General features: G+C 43.3%; 1 protein-coding gene across 3 annotated transcripts; it reads right to left on the minus strand.

Moving 5' to 3' along the window:
• Positions 1-324: 324 nt before the first annotated feature.
• On the minus strand, positions 325-17937 carry LOC135947528 (bromodomain-containing protein 4-like). 3 transcript variants are annotated; one of them, XM_065496471.1, is made up of 11 exons: positions 17504-17937; positions 7626-7742; positions 7321-7566; positions 6870-7262; positions 5918-6061; positions 5751-5861; positions 5563-5687; positions 5257-5506; positions 5011-5202; positions 3505-4591; positions 325-2665 (listed from the first exon to the last, which is right to left on the minus strand). In XM_065496471.1, exons 1-11 carry the CDS (start codon positions 17645-17647, stop codon positions 2592-2594), a joined length of 2883 nt encoding a protein of 960 aa, XP_065352543.1. In that variant the 5' UTR covers positions 17648-17937; the 3' UTR covers positions 325-2591. The 3 variants fall into 3 exon arrangements, with proteins under 3 accessions (XP_065352543.1, XP_065352542.1, XP_065352541.1); XM_065496470.1 differs by lacking the exon at positions 17504-17937 and adding an exon at positions 11013-11228 and having other exon boundaries at positions 5918-6028; XM_065496469.1 differs by lacking the exon at positions 17504-17937 and adding an exon at positions 11013-11228.
• Positions 17938-19891: the final 1954 nt, after the last annotated feature.

Raw genomic sequence — 19891 nt, forward strand, 5'->3', positions numbered from 1 at the left:
CCAGAAATACGAATCAAGAGACGAAATCCCCTCGATCGCCTTATGGAGGACAAGACTATCCCGCATATGTAATAGTTAATCAGCGAGGGTTGCATAACGGCTGAAATTACTTTCTAAAAATAGGATATCTGAATTTTTTAAATAATCTACTTTCCCGTATTTCTATGAGAGCATTCACATCCTACCCCCTTCACTTCTAATAAAAGACAATTTTCTTTGCAGCATTAATAAATTGACTGATCCATCGCTCTACTGAATCTGAAATAGATTTACAAAATACTCTTTCATAAAAACCAAATGAATGAACACTAAAACACGGTTAAATTGGAGAAGCAATATTTTATTTTATTAAATCCAGTGTTCAACAAAACAGACGAAAATTTTAGCAGACATTTTGAGATTTTTCAAAAATAAGGGGATTTGATTTGGTAAAAGGCCGACAGCACTGAAATTTCGAGATTGAAAACAAGTTTTCACCCACCAACTGCAATAGTTGTGTGATAAAGAGTACAAATTTTCGTTACCTGATAACATTATTTCTCCTTGCACGGATTGCAATGGTGAGAGTACACATGAAAGACTTAAACGTTCCATGCAAGTTGGCGAACGGAACCTTCGCAAATCAACAGAAGAAAGCTGTCTCCAGAGTTTTTTAACATTTATTTTGCATCATGTTTACATATTTTCAATCTGCAATAGATCTTGCGACGTTTTTTCCACTTCAAGAGCGACAACTGTAAGTTTATTTTGCAGTTCGGTATTTTGATATATCGTAAGAGGGAGTGTGGGGGGAGGGGGAGAGGAATCGGGGTCGTTGAAGTTTCCAAGTTGTACAAGTCGGGAAGAATTAGGCCAAAAGTTTTCACGGGCAGCCAAAATTTCTATGGGCAATTTGTCTCCAAACACTCGGAAGCAATCCATACATTTGACGCGTTCACAACCCCGCGAGAGGGGACACGATCCTTTTAAAAGTTCATTCTCTGCTGAATACGGACGTAACAGGGGGCCGGGCGGGGGGAGCAGTGTAAGCAACCTTTTGCGGGGCGCGCGCGCGCGAAACGAAATGGCACCTGCGAATGGAACCCGCGATCACAACAAAAATAGATTATGCGGTATCTTTTGATCGCTTGTACTGCATATATTTATATTACACACAAGTTGATGCAGCTCGGCGGCGCATAGGTGCCTGGATGGAGTGGGAAATGATATTAACAACTGTCGAGGGGCGCCCGAGAGCAAGACTCGAGATTGTCAGGGGAGGGTTCGACAACGGGGGCAGGGGGGCTCCTTATTGGCGCTCTCGGGGTGATCAGTGCGGAACCCAATTTGCAACGGAAACAATAGACGTCACACGGATGATGTATCATTTTTTCTCGCAACAGGTGAATAATGAATGTTATGTTAACACTGTAAGTTTCCATTCTGATATCGTGTTTTGTTTCAAGTGTGAAGTGTTTGTGTGTTTTTGTGTGTGTTTATGTGTGATATTTTTCACTTTTTATCTTAATTTGATTACTCTTTTTGTGTTTTTGTTTTTATCGTCATCCCAGTCTTACAACAAAAAGTAGTTGATTCTAAACGAATGATATTTCTACGTTTTGAGAGGTTCAAATCGTGAATTGAGAGTGACAATCTTTTTCTTTAGTACAACGTAAGGAATGATTTAAAGACAAAATCAGAAAACCGTATTCAAATCTGAGAAACACAATGGTTGGTAGGTAGGTAGGCAGGCAGGCAGACAAATCGTAGTATAAAATTTGTTTTCTTCCAACAGAATAAATTAACGGCATTCAAGAGTAAAACATGGGTTACAAGTTTGAAACACGCATTTGTGTTCACCATTCTCGGTTCTTTTAAGTATATTGTCTCATCTCTTGCAGCGAATTCGGTTAGTCTGCGTTTTCTCTGGCATGACACGCAACAATCAGTGACTTTATCAACAGCAAAAGTCCAGTCGGGCGGGGGATTATTTTCTTCTCGCATATTGCTAGAATTAGCAGCACTTGGATCGATTAATTTCATTACGGGCTCAAGTGTGAGAGAGTTACTCTTATTGCTCTTGGTGTCATCCCACTTTATGGACTAGTATGACCAGATATTCGCAAAATCTCATTGGTCGTGATTGAAAAAACAAATTTTAACCAAATACGTAACTATGCAATCAATCTGTTACAATCTACTTGCATTCATTTACGTCCTCGGCCGCACAGGAGCCAAAATTGTTTTCGCACAGCAAAAGTCTATTTTCACTTCAACAATTTCTTTCAATGAACGGAGGAACCTTTCAACTTTTCGTAACACGCTGCGTCTCTCAGTGTTCCGTGTGTGTTAAGCAGTACTTTTTTTCTCATTCGCAATTATCACAAGGCCACGACGACGTAACACTAACTCGAGTTCGAATGGCTGGCCGCCTTGGCGTGGTAGCAGCAGATGCAACGATTATTTTTGTGTTTTACTCTCGCTCGCTCGTACGAGGGAACAGGAACACAACACACTGCTCTGGAGTCCGTCATCTTGAAATGACCGGCGGTAGGAAAATTTCGACCAGCAAGTGACCCATGCCAGAGGTAGTAGTCTGTCCTCAACTTTCACTAGGGACAAAACCACGAGATGTTTCGGTTGCTCGAACCTGCCGTGCTGAGTTCAAGTTCGGTGTCATGCCAGGCTGAGGGGGAAAAACCAGAGATATTATTAATGCAAAATCGTCGCCAGCTCAAGGCACCCTGAATCTAGGTAGATCAGAGATCTACAAGACAGCACCAAATTTGTTTTTAAACTAGTGGCTTATGGAATACAAGATATATAATCGAGTAGCTTGTGGTTGGCAACTCATAGGTCGAAGATTTTAGTACCAAAATCGACATCCATTCATATTAATCATGAACATTTATTAGACGACACCGATTTCTTTAATGTATTGTGTTTGCTGAGCCAAATTAATATTTTTAGTTTGGAATGGCATTAAAAAATCACTAAAGTTTCAAGAAAGTCATATTTAAGATGATGCATTTCTAAATTAGTGCAAACTTTAAATATTGAGTATATTTTTTATTTAATTTAGATGGATGATTTCAGATAACAATTTACCTAATTTTGGGTAATTCATTATTAGCAATGTTATTAAATTTTTTTTTAGAAAATATCCTTAGATGAAACTGGAAAATTTATATTTGCATATACGATCAGAGAGTTTAAAGTTGATCAGAGATACAAATAATATAATTAATTTGATACTTCCATCATTCGTGTCTCTGCACAGATCATTTAAAATTTCACCCTCTTAACCTTGCAAGAAAATATAAAGTTTCTAAAATTCCAAACATCAGGAATTTTTCTGAATTAGTTTTAACATCCTTCTTCATCGAACCAGGCTTTATTTCATAAATAAAAACGAAACAAACAAGTTCAGTGCCTTCAACAAAAGCAACAGTTAAATAAAGCAGTAGGATTTAATTTTAGGATGCAGCAAAAACTTGGAAAAAATAAATAGGGCTTAGTGCTCACCATTTCCGATGAACTCGACCGTCTCCTTGTAGTTGTTGCTGAGGGTGGGCTCTGAGAACAAAAGGGGCTGGGTTGGCTGTCTGAACATGGCTGCAAAGTCTTTAGTCTTCTTAGTGGTGGGCACGTCACTCAGGTGAGAAGAGACGACCGGGGCAGCAGCTTCTACGCACGCGGGGGTAGCGGGGGCTGTGGCGGTGGGTCGTGGCGGGACTGCTTTTTGCTTGGCCAGCGGCGGAGGGGGCGAGGAGAGAACGGGGGCGCAGTCCAGCTGAGAGGGAGGCGGCGGCATTGGCGTTGGCAGGGGGCCCAGCTCGTCCATCAGCGACGCGTTGACGCTGAAACCGAACGTCAGTCCCTCCACGCTATCACTGCACTGAGTCTTTTCATCAAATATCACAGGTGGCTGATTTTGTAGCGTGCGCTGCTGCTGCTGCTTTGGCGGGCACGACACGGCGGGCGGCGTTGCCGACTTGGCCTTAACAGGGGCGACGGGGGCGGCCGCGGGGACCATCTTGGGCGGCAGGGACGCCTGCCGCTTGACGTCACCGTTAGGAACCTTGGGAGGCGGCAGCGACACCGGCGCCAAGGCAGGCGGCTCCTCCGATGCCTTGCGGCTGCCGCCCTTGACGCTCTCAGCGAGCGACGGGTAATAGTCATGCAGCACGTTGACGGTCGTCTCCTCCGGCGGCGTGTTCGGCTCGGTTGTGATGGACGAGACGGATGACGACGTCTCCTCCACAACCTGCGGCCAGCTCTCCTCTGCAACGGCAGCAGTTGTCGCTACTGGGGTGGGCGGAGGAGGCGGGTTGCGCGCGATCGCCGCATAAGACATGATGGCGGCATGGTCGGGCGCGTGTGCCACCGCCGCGGCCAACGGCAGGTGTGAGCTGGCCGGCATCGAGTGCACGCTGTCACAGTCGTCGCTGCTGTCAACACCCGACTGGTCCGATGGAGGCACACTACACGTCGACTTGAGCTTGCGCCGCCCACCGGCGTGTGGGTGGTGTGGCAAGTGGTGATGATGGCTGTCCTCCTCATAGCCCATGCCACCACCACCGCGGATGTACGAGTGGCTTGCAGATTGGTCCTGAAATTAATGAAACAAATATAACAATGCGTTCCTAAACACCAGTCTTGGGTTTGAATTACGCAATCTGAAAACTTTTCAAACAATATGCAGGACATGAATAGTGAGCGAGTGGTCTGCTTTTAAATTCTTTAAGACAATGTGTCTTAAACTAAAATGGGGTTGTGAAGCGGAAATTAGACTTAGCTCTGATGAGTGTGACTAAATGTAATCATTAATGACGTCATATTTTTTCTTTAAAAATACTCATAATTGATATTGAATCTGTTAATTGATCAATATGCTGTTTTTAACCAAATAATTGTTTGTTATGTGTAGTGATTGCAAATTCGGATTTATATAAGAGCTTATAATATGAATATAGTAGCAAAAAGAATAAAATTGAAAAATCTATTTTGACAGCATATTCAACCCATTACCTTCTGTTTCCTCCTTCTCTGCTTCTTGCTGTTGGTGACGGTTTGGAACTCAAAACTGTCCTCATTGGAGAGAGGATTTGAATCAGAGTAGATCAGGTTGCCTTGAGAGTCTTCGCTCTTGACGCTTGCGTTACCATTCTGCTCATCTAACAACCTGTTGTACTCCTCCTCGTCATCCAAGTCTTTGTTCGCCTGCGAATTTTTCTTTTAATAGCATCACTTATCAACAAACTTGAGTCTGCCAACCTCTGAAGTTCTGTCCTCTCCTCCAATGGACCTACAATATGGCGGGATAGTGATGTCTTCGAGCTTTGACTTAGACACTTCTTCAAGACTATTCGCTCTCTTTATTTTATTCTGGCCTCCTTCGCCAGCACCCTTCCTTCCCACTTTGGCACTCTGTTTCTGCTGCTCCCTTTTGCCATCTTCCGAGTAGCGCTGGTTGCGTCTGCTTACGTTTAAATCACCAACCCGCGGTTCTTTGTGCTTTAGATCACTGTAAAACAAGATAAATACAATTCTGGGAGAGTTACTTGTTCGCGGAACTCTCACTTGGTAAGCACCACTTTGCTGCCTTTGTTGGTGGTCTTTTCCCCGATGTATTCAAGGAGGTACGCCAGGTGTTTGTTGCCAACATATCCCTCTATTTTCTCGCTAGGGACAACATTATCCTGCTTCTGGAATTGCATATACAATCAAAATTAAGCTAATTCATGTGCTAATTTATTAAATTTCATTACCTTCTTCGATTTCTTCACCTTTCGAGCGTTGCTAGAATCCGAATTGCTTCCAGGCATGTTCTCATTCTCATCCATTTTGTAATTTGGTGGAAGCTTGGTAGCTGGTTTTGACTGTTGGGTGAAAAAACGGTAAACAATCAGTCGAAAACATTGCACAATAAACAAACCTGTGTTTTCAAGATGGCTGGCGATTGTGTGCTTATGGGTGGCTTGTCACATAAGACAGAAGTTACAGAGGCTGTTTCCTGCTGCAGACCAAGTTCAAAAGTATCAGGACTCTGCATCAATAATTGAGATTGCTGTTTAAAATCCTGAATAAGCGCACGCAGCAGCAAACAGCAAACGAAACCAAAATAAAACAGCTAATTAGTATCAAAATAAAATCCAAGCTCAAAAGGCCCCCTGAAGATGCACTACTTCACCAATTTTGAATTAGGCGTGCAAATTTCTCCATAAGTCATTCATGCCAAGTTGCAAAATGGAATCAATAAAAAGTGCACCTGCAGAGGGCCATAATATGGGTTAATAAAATAAGCATTACTTTTTACAAAGGCAAAGGTGTGCTGATATCGACCAAAAGCAGGAAAAAATAATCTAGAGAGCTTTAACAAGCGGCTGTTGTCGCTGAACGCCCTTTTCCTCCTGTAAGAGCCCCATGTTAAATGAATACCTCTGGTAAATCGCTCATTATTCTTCTACCTAAAAGCTGAAAACTGATTGTTTGGTCTCTACTTGCGGTTGATGAGTTGGTCTATCAAATTATGATCAAGAAACTCGATCAGCTGACACACGAAATGTGTCGACCAATCAGCGTGTAAAGTTTCCCACGCATGTTATTGCTCATTTAAACGATGTTACACCGTTTTTCATACTTATGTTTTAACTAAATTTAGGCATGAATTTTGAGCTGAAAGTAGAGACCAAAAAATCGGTTTCAGCTCTTTGGTAGCAATTTATCAGAGGCACCTAACAAAAGGTTCTTAATGTAGAAAAATGCGTTTTGTGACTTCAGCCACTCCATGGCTCTCGTTAAAGCTCTCTAAAATAATCAGAGATTCAAAAACCTCTAAAATGGAAATTAAAATGGTATACATAATAAAAGAGGAAGAAAAAAATCACCCGAAGAAGTATTGCTTTGTCGACTTCCTCAGGTTCCGAGACAGAGAAGGAGGCGAAAGTCTTGTAGGAAGAGGAGGGCTCTGGCAAGTTGTCCTTGAGCTTGGCCGCGTTGGACACCATCTGCATTTCCATCTCCAGAGCCTGCGTGTGCGCCTTTTCCTCTCTGGGTTCAAAGGTGGTCATCTCTGTGCCCGGAGGAGAGGATGCCATACGTCGGTGCTCCTTGGACTCGCGCCGAGAGTGCAGGCCCATGAGGTTCAGCTCTTCCAGGCTGGCCCTTTGAGAGCTCTTGCCGTAGCCCTCCTCAGCGTGGAAGTTGTGGTGCATCTCGTTCACGCTGCATGGCAACGAGCCACCTTCTCTCTGCCGCGTGCTCACGCTCTCCGACATAACCTGAATAAATTTGCATCTGATTAGCGACACTTCCCTTTTGCTTTCCATTCTCAATTACCGAAGAGCAAGTGGAGGAAGTGGAGGCACCCCTGCGGAACTGGTGCGTGCCGTGTCGGCGGGCAGGCGGGTCACCCTGGTGACACTGGTTGATGTTCTGGAGGGAGAGGCAGTGTGACTGTCTTTCAGATCCACCCTTCTCCCTCCGGCCAACTGCGCGCCGCTTCGGCCCCAAAAGTCGCGAGTCGATGAGGAAGGCGTTGTCGTTGCTGTCCTCTTCGGATGTCTCGACAGTCTTCAGCAGCTCCTGCCAAGACACACAATGCTTATTTCAGCGTCCACAAGCCACAGCGTACAAAGACTTACATTAAATATCTCGCTCTTTCCGACTCGGTCCTTAGGCCTCTTGTAGCTGTAGGCTTCGTCGAGAAGAGCCTTGAGCTGGCCATCATTCAAAGCCGACACATTGCCCCGATTGGGTTCCTGAGGACATACAATTGAACAGTGATTAATTACAATGCACAAAACATGAAATCTGTCGACGATAATAATAATTATTGTGACCACTCCCACCCGTTTTGTCTGCTATCAGCTTTCTCGTCAAGCAACAAATATTTTCAAACGCGTAAATGGTTCACGGAGTTCAATGTTTCCACATGGTCGATAATTCTCGACACTTAAGTCCAAGTCAGTCAGAAGAAATATAACACATTATTGATAATGCACACACAGAGTTAAAAATAACACACAACCGAGTTGTTTGAAAACAGTGCAATATTGCATGATTGAAAGTTTGTTGATGCAGCTGCCTGCCCGCCAAGTGGTTCTCCTTAAGTTTAGCGTTTCTCGGCAATCGCAAAGCAGCACAATAAAAAAGTGATGTCACCACCGTGCTGATAATAAGAAGCGTTCGCAGTCGGCAAATGATATTACAATGAGATATAAATATGAAATTTCAAGCTCGCATTCTCGTCTCTGATCGGGTTCGAGCTCTCAAATTAAGGTGGGCGTGTTTCCAATCACCTTTTCCTCGTCTATTTCCTAACTAGGAGGGGGCTGGCTGCGCCTCGCGAACCCACACGTTTCCCTGCAGCCGCCCAGTGAAAAGCCGTACCTCGTGCATAATAATTAAAACATCTCGAAAGCTGCAAGCAAAGAGAGAAAAGCACTCGCTCCAATTGCCCCGGCAGATTACACGAAATCGTCGCGCCTTGAATGCGCTTGTTTATCGGCGACTTATCGTCTTTTCGCTTTCTTATCGCCACGGCAACCTCTCAACTGGCTGGTGAATTGCAATTGCAGGAGCCGACGAAATTAAAAAGAAAACAAATCGGAATCGAGGGTGGTTCGGGATGCTCCCCCTTTTCGGTCGGCATTTCTACGGTCTCCCTCGTTTTAATTCAATAATGCCTGCGATGCTTGCTTCGGTTGTTGAACCACATGTTGGACTTTTCTTTCTTTCTTTCCTTGCAGCAAAACTAGGTTAGGAAAGTGAACTGCGCGGCGCTTCAGCCTTTATCTCAGCTGTCAGAACAGACTGGGGCGTTTTGTGTTATTTGAGTGCAGTCAAAACATTCAAATCCAGAAAATTCTAGTGCAATTGCTTTCCTCGGTTGAATAATATGTATTGTGGCGGTAAAGATGACTAAAGCATCCACCACAATTGTTTTATGAATAATTTAATGACCAGATGGCGCATAATTTGTAAAAATGACAATCATGGTTATCATTATCTCCAGCAATATTCACAGTATATAGGAGGGACATTTAAATGGAGAGTTCGCACTAAATTTCTTTCCCAAGTAATATTTGAAAGGTTAATTTTTTTGCAGAAAATAAGGCTTATCAGGCTGTCAGGGGGTTTACCCTGATGATATTTAGCAATTAATAGAATTGTGACCGCTCAGTGAAGCTCTCTCTCTAGCAGCCCTTTTGGCTGTTCATCTGAGACCTAGTAAACATCAGGTATTTTTGCACAGTTTTATCCAGTCCTGTAAATCCTCCAATCATTTCTTGCAAGACCATCGGAAGGAACACGCGCGTATTAAAATCAAGTAAATCACCCTTGGTTTCATATATTCATTATTTACCGGACGCGCGGGGCCTGAGGTGCGAAGCCGCCCCGCACCCTCTCACACCGTGCAAATTCGAAAGTTGACATTTTGTAGCAAGGACGAGACGATTAAAAGAAACCACCAGATAAATTGCTCGTAATTCAGGGGCTCTGCCTAATTTGGTAAAAGCCGGTCGGACAACTCGGCGTAAAAGCCAAGCGTGGCATATTCAGATTGTTTGATGTTTCACTTATTGTCTCGGGCAAAAATTAGAAAGTGGTAAACATTGGTAAAGAGCGCAATTTCCCGCTAAGAGCCCATTCGATCAGTGATGCGGAAGGAAACAAAAAAGGAGCCCCAAGAATTTTCCAACACCACGTGCCCTCGGCAAATAGGGCGTTCGCCGTACCAGTCACGCAGAATGTAAACACAAGTTCCGAACAACTAGTGCGCCAGCCAGGTCATTATTATGCCTTTCGACTCCCCGCAAAATCATTACGTTTGCCGCGTGACGTTCGCATCATCTGTGCCCATACGCGTCGCGCCTCGAAACACACAAAACGAAAACGACACGAAATCAGTCAGAGCGCCGGGGGGCGTGGCCGCCGAAACCAACCTTGATTGTTTCCTGTCGCGAGTAAAACGGGAGTTACTTTACATTATTTCTAGCAATGACCGACGACAGACGCGAACCCCACGGGTTTCATGCTCCCGCCTCATTATTATGCAAAGACGCCGCAGACTTGAATTAAAATAAAACGGCGCGGCAGCGTCGTAAGCAGATTAGACGACTCGATTCAAATTACAGAGCCATTTTTCTGCCTCACAGCTGTGACTCATGGCGAGAGATTAAAATTGTATTTGGCCACACGGCAAGCGACACGTCAGGAATGGAGGACCGTGCTGCAAAAATTCCGGAAATTCCATTTTCCCCTCATTTTCATGGGCATGCGAATAGTAATAAAGGTATTTTTCCTCCCTCACGTGTGTCCGCGCTGAGGCAAGCCAGCCGTACTACTTTCTTACTCGGCAAACAACTTGGAGCAAGAAGTCGGTGCTTGGATTTTTTGTGCGTGCCGTTACCAAAATAGAATCCGCATACACACGAGAACTTCAGCCGCGATTGAGGTCGAAAAAGCCTACGGAAACGCACCTCAGATGACGAGTGCCGAGAACGCGGAAACCGGGTTGTTCGAGGGGGCAAAAACACCCCGCGGGATAGGAAATCCGCTTCATGCGGCCGAGCGAAAAAAATCAACAAGTAGCAACAACCGAAACGGGGGGCGGAACCCGTGGACGGGCGTGCACAGCGGGCGGCTGCTGCTATAGTTGCGTTGCCCCGTGCCCCGAATCAGCTGTAGGGGTGAGGCGCCCCGTGCATGCGGGGGCCAGACGGGGCGACCTTGGAAAGTCCAACACCCGAGTGTGTGTGTCGGTCGGGTGGGTGGGGGATGCGGCCGCGGCCGCCCGGAGCCCCACGGTGGGGCGGCGGCGGCATCTGAGGGGGTCGGCGCGACGCGGGGCTGCACTCACGTGGGCTAGAGGGGGCCCGTGGGCGGCAAGGGCCTGCGGACGGCGAGCAGTTGGCCGATTTCTCAACACGAGGCGGCCATCACGCGGCGTGACGTCACTCGCAGCAACAACGAAACGAAACGCGAGCCGCGCGCTCCAACTCACTATACAGACTGTACTCACTCACTCTCTTTCGCTCTGGCTGCCTGCCTGCCTTGCCTGCTGCCGTCGCTGTCGGTCGGTCGGTGGGTCGGAGCGCCGAGCGCGCGGCCAACACCGAGTCGGCTGTTTCGCTCACTGCCTCACTGACGGACGACCAGCCCCGCGACTGTTTTTGATCGGCAGCGCCGCTTTTCCAGCGCGACAGAAACCTCTTCTCTGTCCGCATCCGCAGCCGGCTTTTCGTTTCGCGTTTCGCCCACTCTCCATCGGCACGCGCGTATTTTGGCGCGGACGGTGTGCACTCAGGTGCGAATCGCTGTGCTCGAGTGGCTTCTGGCAATTTGTCGCCGCGGTTGAGACAAAAAAATATAAAATGTTTACTTCACGTATATTACTGCCAGGATATTTATTTACAATAAAAATAAATTTAAAGTAAAAAAGCCTTGAGTAGTTAAAAATTTTGAAGCGCAAAAATCACGATGATGAGGCCTGTGGGGCCGAAACAGCTGCTGTACACTCGTACATTACCATAGCGTGAGATATTCATTTTACGTGACAATTTTTTTCGAATATTTGTTAGATTTTCATGACTATTTGTTTGCTTGTGGGAGTGGCGATTGTAAAATCATTTTACTATTACGTTTGTTTTGCCCCAATATTTGACACTTATTTTTTATTTTGAATCTGCTTATCTGCTCTCAAAGATTCTCAAAAATTCACCCAAAATCTTACCTGTTTTTTTAATGCAATTGTTTAAGTCGTTATTTTTTATTATTGCAAGATTTTACTATGAATATTGTGAATATCTAAATAAATTGCATTATGTTTTTCGCATGATTTCCAGTGGAGGAATAAAAATTGAACAGCATGTTTATTTCCTTTTTAACCAAAGCCATGTGTTTGTTATTGCTGGGATTTATTATTTTTTTATTCCTCAGAATTCTGACGGACTTCTCTCTTTGATAGCAACATTCCTTTATTATAAAAAGTATGTAGATGAATATATTAACGTTATATGATATATTCTATGTGTTGTACACCGTTGGTGTCTAATAAATACAATAATAATAATTAATACTCTCCAGTCCGAAAGAAAAAATACGATGTTCAGACGAAGAGGTTTGCAAAAATAAAAAGAGGCAACACCAGCCAGATCGGAGTATTGTTTAACTGTGAAATATCGCTGACTATTTGAGTTTCAATTAGACCCTATGAGTAACACAAAGTTCTGCCAGCAATGAGACAGCGCTTGCGCAAGTTTACTGTGTGAATGTACAGCATATGATTGCTTTTAGAGACTTAAAGATCTGCATTAAAATTTTAGAATAAATACCGACACTCTAAACAATGATTTTGAAAGAAACATTCAATTCCTGGCAAGAAATCTTTTCAACCGGACCACTGTAGGGCTATTTTTACCCCAAACATTGATCCATAAGGATCAAGACTTGTTTATGCGTACGTTATAATGTCATACAAAAGCGTGCATATAATTAATGAATATTATGCAAATTTTAAACTGCAAACGACTATAAATTATGGCGGCAGGTTGAAACTTTATCTCTCGCGCGGGTAAATCAGCATAATAACTAGCTTTCAATTATCCGCGTTTCATTTGCTCAGCGCCGGAATATTTTACGGACGGCTTTTATTTTGTGCATGAATTACAGATTTGTCTACTTGAAGAATGATCAGCAGAGAAATCTAGTTCGTGGCGCACTCAAACTTTCAAACTGCAGATAAATCGTTCGCACCTGACTGCTCGAGTTAAAACTGCGATTCGCCGCCTCTGTGTGCAGTGAAAAGCGGTGTTCGCGTTCGTTCCTTCGCTCCACTTTTTCACAAGAGTGTCTTGAAATTGCATTAGCATGCCCTTGGGAGCGCACAGCAGATCATTCGTACACGTATTTCTATTTTTCCCGAGTCATTAGAGGGAAAAGTGAGGCAACGCGAGCGCGGGCTGGTGTCAAGTGATCAGTGAGCCAATATTGCGCACGAGAGGCGCCAAAACACAGATCGAGTTCGTTATTCGTCAAGCGCCGCGGGCCGAAACTTTTTAACTAGCCACGGAGTGTCCTAGGTCAGTGCTATCTTCCGCAAAACCGATCGACACGAGAGAAAAGAAATTGATGCGAGATGTCAGAACTTTATCGCACCTGTTGAGAGGTGATGAATCAAAAAATGAGCGGCACAGCATTGGGGTAAAAATTATATTCAGAGCCACTAAAATGCGTATCTTTATATGATTCTCTATTGAAATAAAAGCTTATCAAATTGCACAAAAAAGCGTTAAACGTCAAAGTTGGTGGTGTGACTGCGATTGTGGAAGGATTGCATCAACGCACGTGTACATTCGCGATTGCGGGCCAGTATCACTTTTCGGGTGTAAATAAATGTGCTTGGAATGTACTTTTATTGATCAGCACGAGCACTCTCTCTCACTCTGAGGGGAGGCCTCGTGGGGTGCGAAGGGAGTTGCTTTGAAGCTTGAAGCGAGCGCCACCAGCGCACGCCGAAACATCCCCCGCACTCACCCTCTCTCTCTCTCTCTCTCTCTCTCTCTCTCTCTCTCTCTCTCTCTCTCTCTCTCTCTCTCTCTCTCTCTCTCTCTCTCTCTCTCTCTCTCTCTCTCTCTCTCTCTCTCTCTCTCGTATCCATACGTGCGGCCGTGGCGTCGCAAATTCGCGAGTGAGCATGAAAAAATGACACTGCACGTATATACGGCTCGCCCTGCAGCTACGCGTCAGCCTTATGCCGAAACGATTCGAGATCAAAGGAAAATATCAGTGAAACGACTCGCGGATATTAAGAATTTAATATCGCTCGAGCCATGCTGCGAACAGTTTGCCTAAAGAAATTGAAACGATGCGGCGCAAACTATCGTGATGCGCAATTAAAGTGATTTTTGAAGCGGAATCTATGGAACATTTAAAAAGCTGGCGAATTATTATGTTTAGGCATTTCAAACAATAAAAATCCCCGCCTCAATTGAAGTCAATTTAAGAGCAATGCGCATAAAAAATCTTAATTGAAAAATCATATTTCACATAACAGTTTGGGTGATTTAATACAACAAGAAATAGAATTCTATCCACGTTCAATTTCAATTCTTGAGCCAATTTTCGATGCCAACAAATAAATTTCCAGTCTTTGCTTTTAGTTAATGCTTGTCAGTCACCTGTTTCAAGTTAAGCTGTAGACATTTTCCTCAGCGAGTGCGTTCAACTTGTGATTTAAGCGGCGTAAGTTTGAGTAATTCCGCCGAGGTGGAATTGGGAAACGCAAGAACTTTGTTGGTCCAAGGTGTGTTAAAGACCTGTGCGCGTTGCCTCATTTGCTATCGCGCCACAACGCACCACGTACAACAAACGCCCGCGAACTTCACTTGACAAACACTCCTCGGATTAATAATAATGTGGGCGCCTGCACAACAGCTTAAGGGCTGATATTAGACCAACGAAACAAATAAGGGAATTCGCCAATTTAAAAAGATCCAAAATACAAAATAAATGAGGAGGTCAGCATGAATGCAAATCGTTCAAAATGCTAACGAATTCGACTTTCCAAAAAACATCCTGTTGACATTGTTAGCCAACTGTTTTATTTTAAGAATATTAAACAAAGGAATATGAAATATGATCGAAAAAAGCTTTTAAGAATTTTACCATTATCTTGATAAGAAAACTTAGGCCTTGGGATTTGTGATTACAAACATGTGTGCTGGATAGGAAAAAATAGAAATATCTAAAAACTAAATCTGGCAAATCTAGACGCACATATAGACAAAGGCTTTGTCACTTCTGGTTGCGCCAAAAGGACCAAACCTTTTGTTGTTGTTGTTTTCTAATCACGGACCATACATGAAAAATAAAAAGAAAAGGAGCATGAATCATTTAATCGAAGTTGCCACCGCCTTAACGTAGATGCAAAGGTTCCAACGTGAACTTATCATAAACTATAAGCCGAGATGACATTATTATATAGGTTGAAGAGCTAACAAAGTTTTGCGACAGTCGGATGCTGAATGCTGAAATTAAGTTGTGCTTCGTGAGCTTTGGGCGTATTTAAGGCTTGCCATGAATGATCTCAGAATGAGCGCATTGCCAACGCCAATCTATCCTCCGCATCCTCTAAAAGGGGCGAAAACTTTAAATCACACGTGGTGAGCAGCCGAGAGCGACAATGATTCGGGCAGGTGTGCGTAATTTACGCTGCGTTTGCGAGTCAATTGCAGCGCCGATGGTCGCGGGGCTAATTCGCGCTCGTTTGCACGTCGGGGCAAAGCAGAATTTATGCGTGCGCGATACGCGGCCGGCCCCCGGAGCAATTTGCATTTAAATTCGGTCCGCGCGCAAGTAGTGAGAATTTATTTCGACAAAAGAGCGCCAACAATGAAATGATCGAGTGGGTGGGAGCGGCTGCAGACGCGAGAAAAATAATCGAGAGAGAGCGAGAGAGAGAGAGAGAGAGAGAAATGGGTGTGCGGGGGAGTCGGCTTTTAGAGGCTAAATTTAGAAAAGCCAGCCCGTACGAGGCAGAACCGAATTTTTGGCCGTCTAAACAGCACACTGCATTGCATTACATCATTCAAGCGGCACAGGCATTTTAAAGTGGCTCAGCCTGCACTAATGACTGCTCTTCTAGTATACGCTTGCAGCGTAGAGAAACTGGAAATTCTTTGCGTAAAAGTTATGACCACAATTGAGTTAATGGGGTAAAATTAATGACTTGTGGTCCAAGCTTAATTAACCTTAAAACATTCTTGTCCTAACTTCAGATTTACTGCTTTGACTATTTGCTCCCTTTCTTGGCAACTTTAGAAAGCAAAGTTTTTTTGATAGAAGAGGAATTCCAAAAATTATTTGGAGCAGACTGCTCAGAGAGTTTTACGAATTTTCCCTCTTGAATATTAGATTTGTTTAAAGCTCGACAAGAATTTTCATTCCATATATAAAAAAGTGTATTAAATTTGTGAGGAAATATATGTCTTTGAGTGTACAGAATCTAACTGAATCATATTTTTTTTATTAATTTTAGAGAATTGGAAATTTTGAGCATGATGAAAGGAACGACTGTCGACAGCAACTTTGTTCTTCCTTCGTTTATAAATTATATCAGTCGTTGCACAACAAAAATAATACATTCTAGATATTAGATAAGAATGAAAATCCTTGCTACAGAAAATCTTGGATTTGACGAAATTGAGAAAATACTAATCAGAAATTTCCACGTTGGTTAATATTTTGTCACATATTCATTGAAAGGCTGAGGAACAAAAGGAGATCTCAATAACCAATTCTCTTTCTCATAACTTGAACAGTCAAAGACACTCTCGTTGCTCGTTGGCTCAAGAAACGCGATCAGCTTGTTTTCAAGATCCTCTCTCTCTCATTTTGGCTTGCATTTCGCACAACAAGGACGTTTTTCCGCCAAACTTTCAGCCTCTGCTGAGCTTTGCGGTGGTGATTGTGTTTCATTAGTGCCCAGCAGTAGTCGGCAAATATTATGAAAGGCACTCACAGGCAAGGATGTGACATCATTCCATTCTTCTTTCCCAGATTGCTTTTCGCATTCCATAAGCGGAGTCGATTCTCACCTCTTCATTATTCCGGCGGTGAGAGGAAGCATTATTATTTGCAATCTACTCTTATCGGCATATATATATATATCTCTCTCAATGGAATTCAAGGATCAGAAAAATGTTTCATTGATTAATTTTCCAAGCTTGCACATCACTTCATTTACTTCTTATGACGGTATGGATAATTCAATAAAAATTCCACCCCTTCAAGTAAAAGTCGGAGGGTAATTTTCTAATAATATCACGGAGAGACAAAATATTGAAGCCTATAGACTAGCATACACACCCTAATTATAAAAAATAAACCACTAGAGAATCCGAATTTTATCACGCCGAAATGCGAGTCGCGCTGTTTGGCAGTGGTTTTCCGCCCGAATCCAGCGGCCAACTTACTTCCGTTTTTGTGGCTTAAACACGACTTTGCTCTATCCATGCACAAGGGCATAGATAAGATTTGATTTTTAAGGAATGCCAACCGAGAAAAATAAGAAGGAGAATGTCAATAAGCATGCTACTAGGCTTGTCAAAATCAGCTGTCACTTATAGGTGATATTTCAATCGATCTTAAATTAGTATTCCAATTAAGTAGCAGTCGCCTGTTAATTAAATGAAAATTATGATAATAAGCATTCCGAGCCAGCTCACAATCTGGCATGAGATTGTGATCGCAAACAATAACAACAGAGAGCCAGGCAAATCCAAATTTGGTTTATGTCGCCAACGCAAAAGAGCATGGCCATCTGCGCACCCAACACATCCCTTGCGGTCGGTATTACAGGCCAAACACCAACCCCCGTCGCAGCCACACAGTCCCTTTTTCGAACCCAACCCCCGGGAGGTCAGCTTCAAGTCGCGTCGGAGGTCAAAACGTGCCGAAATACGGCCGTCAACAAAGAAGGCGTGCCCTTCGTACGAGAGCCGCTGTCAGGGCTTACCGTTAGCTCAGGCGGCGGGTGCTCGGCGTCCGTGACAGGGGCAGCGGCCTCGTCGCGCGGAGCGGCCGCCTCGTCGGAGCCCTGGGCCGTCTTGTCGGGGGCTTTGGGCTCGTTTCCCTGCGGGTCCTCTGGGCACGGCGCCATCTTGACGCCCAACTCAAAAGTCTCTTCTCGCGGCTGTCGGCTGGTCGGGAGCGGCTTAGACGGTGTATCGACCGCGGCCCGACATGTCCACGGACGCTGGTGCACCAACAAAACGCCTCCTAACACACGCGGCTAATGCAAACAGGACAGACGAGGCCAAGTCTATTTTCTTCCATGCTCGTCGTCGTCCTTACCACCATTCGATTCTCGGCACGGGTCGCCACAGCGATGCTCAACTGTCTGTCAAGAACTTTGCTAGCGAAAAATACGCAACTCGCAAGTTGGCAGCATTCGAAAAGTTGTATGGCCAGACGCCCGAGAGTTCTCTGATAGTTGCGCAATTTAGAGGTCAGTTTGGTTTTCGGAGAAGCGGTTTTAACCAAACCAAACCAAACCAAACCACGGTTTGGTTATATAATTCCCTAAAAACAAGATGGCGCCGTGGTTTTGGTTTTAAAATCAAAGAGATGGTTTGGTTTGGTTGGTTTCGGTTTTACCTCTGTAAACCGCAAACCGCAAAATTTATGCCAATAATAAAGCAACAGCACAGTTGCACCTACAACCCGCCGGAAAATATATTCTACCACAAATAGACAAAAATCCGTTTTTGGATTTTTTTTTATTTTGAAATTCAATTAAAAAATATCGACTTTCAGGCTTTTTTTGCACCACTAATTCTCGAGTTCTAACAATCAGAATTTCAACAACTAACCCCCTTTAGACTCATCTCGACTTGCACTAACGAGCCAAAGTGTTTAGGGGGTGCTTAATACCCCATCCCATTTCAACGCGATTGCTACAATTTTATTATGCTTCCTCTGGGCTTATAAATACTTGAAGTTATCCGAAATTCATTCCAAATTATCACGCTGTTGCACGTACCCTGTCCCTTCTTTTAACAGGAAAATATTTTCCAACTAAATAGTAATTCACCGAATGCATAAACCCTTTGTGTTCAAAGCCGTCAACAGATGGCACCACCGTACACTTTTGTAGTAAATTTAATTTTAAGGCCACTGCGATTTCTGACTGAATCCTGCCACTGTAAATTCATCATTTAATAAGTTTTCTTTTGACGTACTGAACACCAAAATCAGTCCTGCCATTCGCCTTTGAAACGTTGCAAAAGATTTTATATTTCAAAAAATTGTCTTCCACAATTCTACGACGGTTGGCTTAACCGATTTTGGTTTTCAGCACTTCAAAAGAAATTATATCAACTTAAGAATGGACAGTGGCAGGATTGAGTTGGAAATCTCAGCGCAAGTGCCTTAAAATTAAATTTATTACGAGAGTATACGGTGGCGCCCATCTGTTGGCGGATTCGACACTGAAGGTTTATATTATATACAACTAGTAAATTAATACAGTAATCCATTATTATAAATCTCTGTCTTTTAACGAGTAGAGGGTAAGCAAAGCACCCTTTAACTTTTCAGTTGGTCAGGGGAGATCAATGGAAGTTTTTTTTGGAAATTCTGATGGTTAGAACCCAAGATTTGGAGTTGCAAAAATTACGAAAAAAGAAAATTTCTTTTTCATTTTTTAAGATAAAAAACCTTCTTAAATATAAAATTTCCATCACTATGCAATTTTCTTCTAATTATAAGTTCGCATTTTTTATAGGAAAACTTTTAGGCATATTTTCTAAATTTCAAATTTAAAAACATATTTTATTTATTTGAGGCTTCGAATATATATATATATATATAGATGTTTTTATATGTATAGATGTTTTTATATATATAATGAAAACCAACCAATTCATTATGGTTAATCCATAAACCAATTATTGGATTAAACCACGGTTGGTTATGGTTTTAAAACACTGCCGTGTGGTTTGGTTTGGACAGTTTCAAAGTTAGACTAAGTGGGTTTGGTTTGGATTGGTTAAATTTTTTTAGGTTTGGTTGGTTGTGGTTTGCGAAAAAGCAAACCACACAGGCCTCTATTGCGCATACAGCATGATACAGCATGCGCAGAGAGCCATTTGTTGTTGTGTGAAGCTAGCCGCTCGCGAGAAGATAGCCTCTTTCTCTGCAATGCTGCCAACCTAAAATTTTAAACGCAGAGAGTGTTGGTGGTTAATTTAGAAGAGGTTTTTAGGATAAAATATTTTTAAGCCGACAGAGGAAGCATGATAAAAAATGTAATATTATAAAAATAGTAGCAATGGGATTGAAAAGGGATGGGGGTAAACAATTCCTCAATACTTCAGCTGGTTAATGGAGGTTGAGACGAGTC

Source organism: Cloeon dipterum, chromosome X, assembly GCF_949628265.1.
Source record: "Cloeon dipterum chromosome X, ieCloDipt1.1, whole genome shotgun sequence".
NCBI classification, from domain to species: Eukaryota; Metazoa; Arthropoda; class Insecta; order Ephemeroptera; family Baetidae; genus Cloeon; species Cloeon dipterum.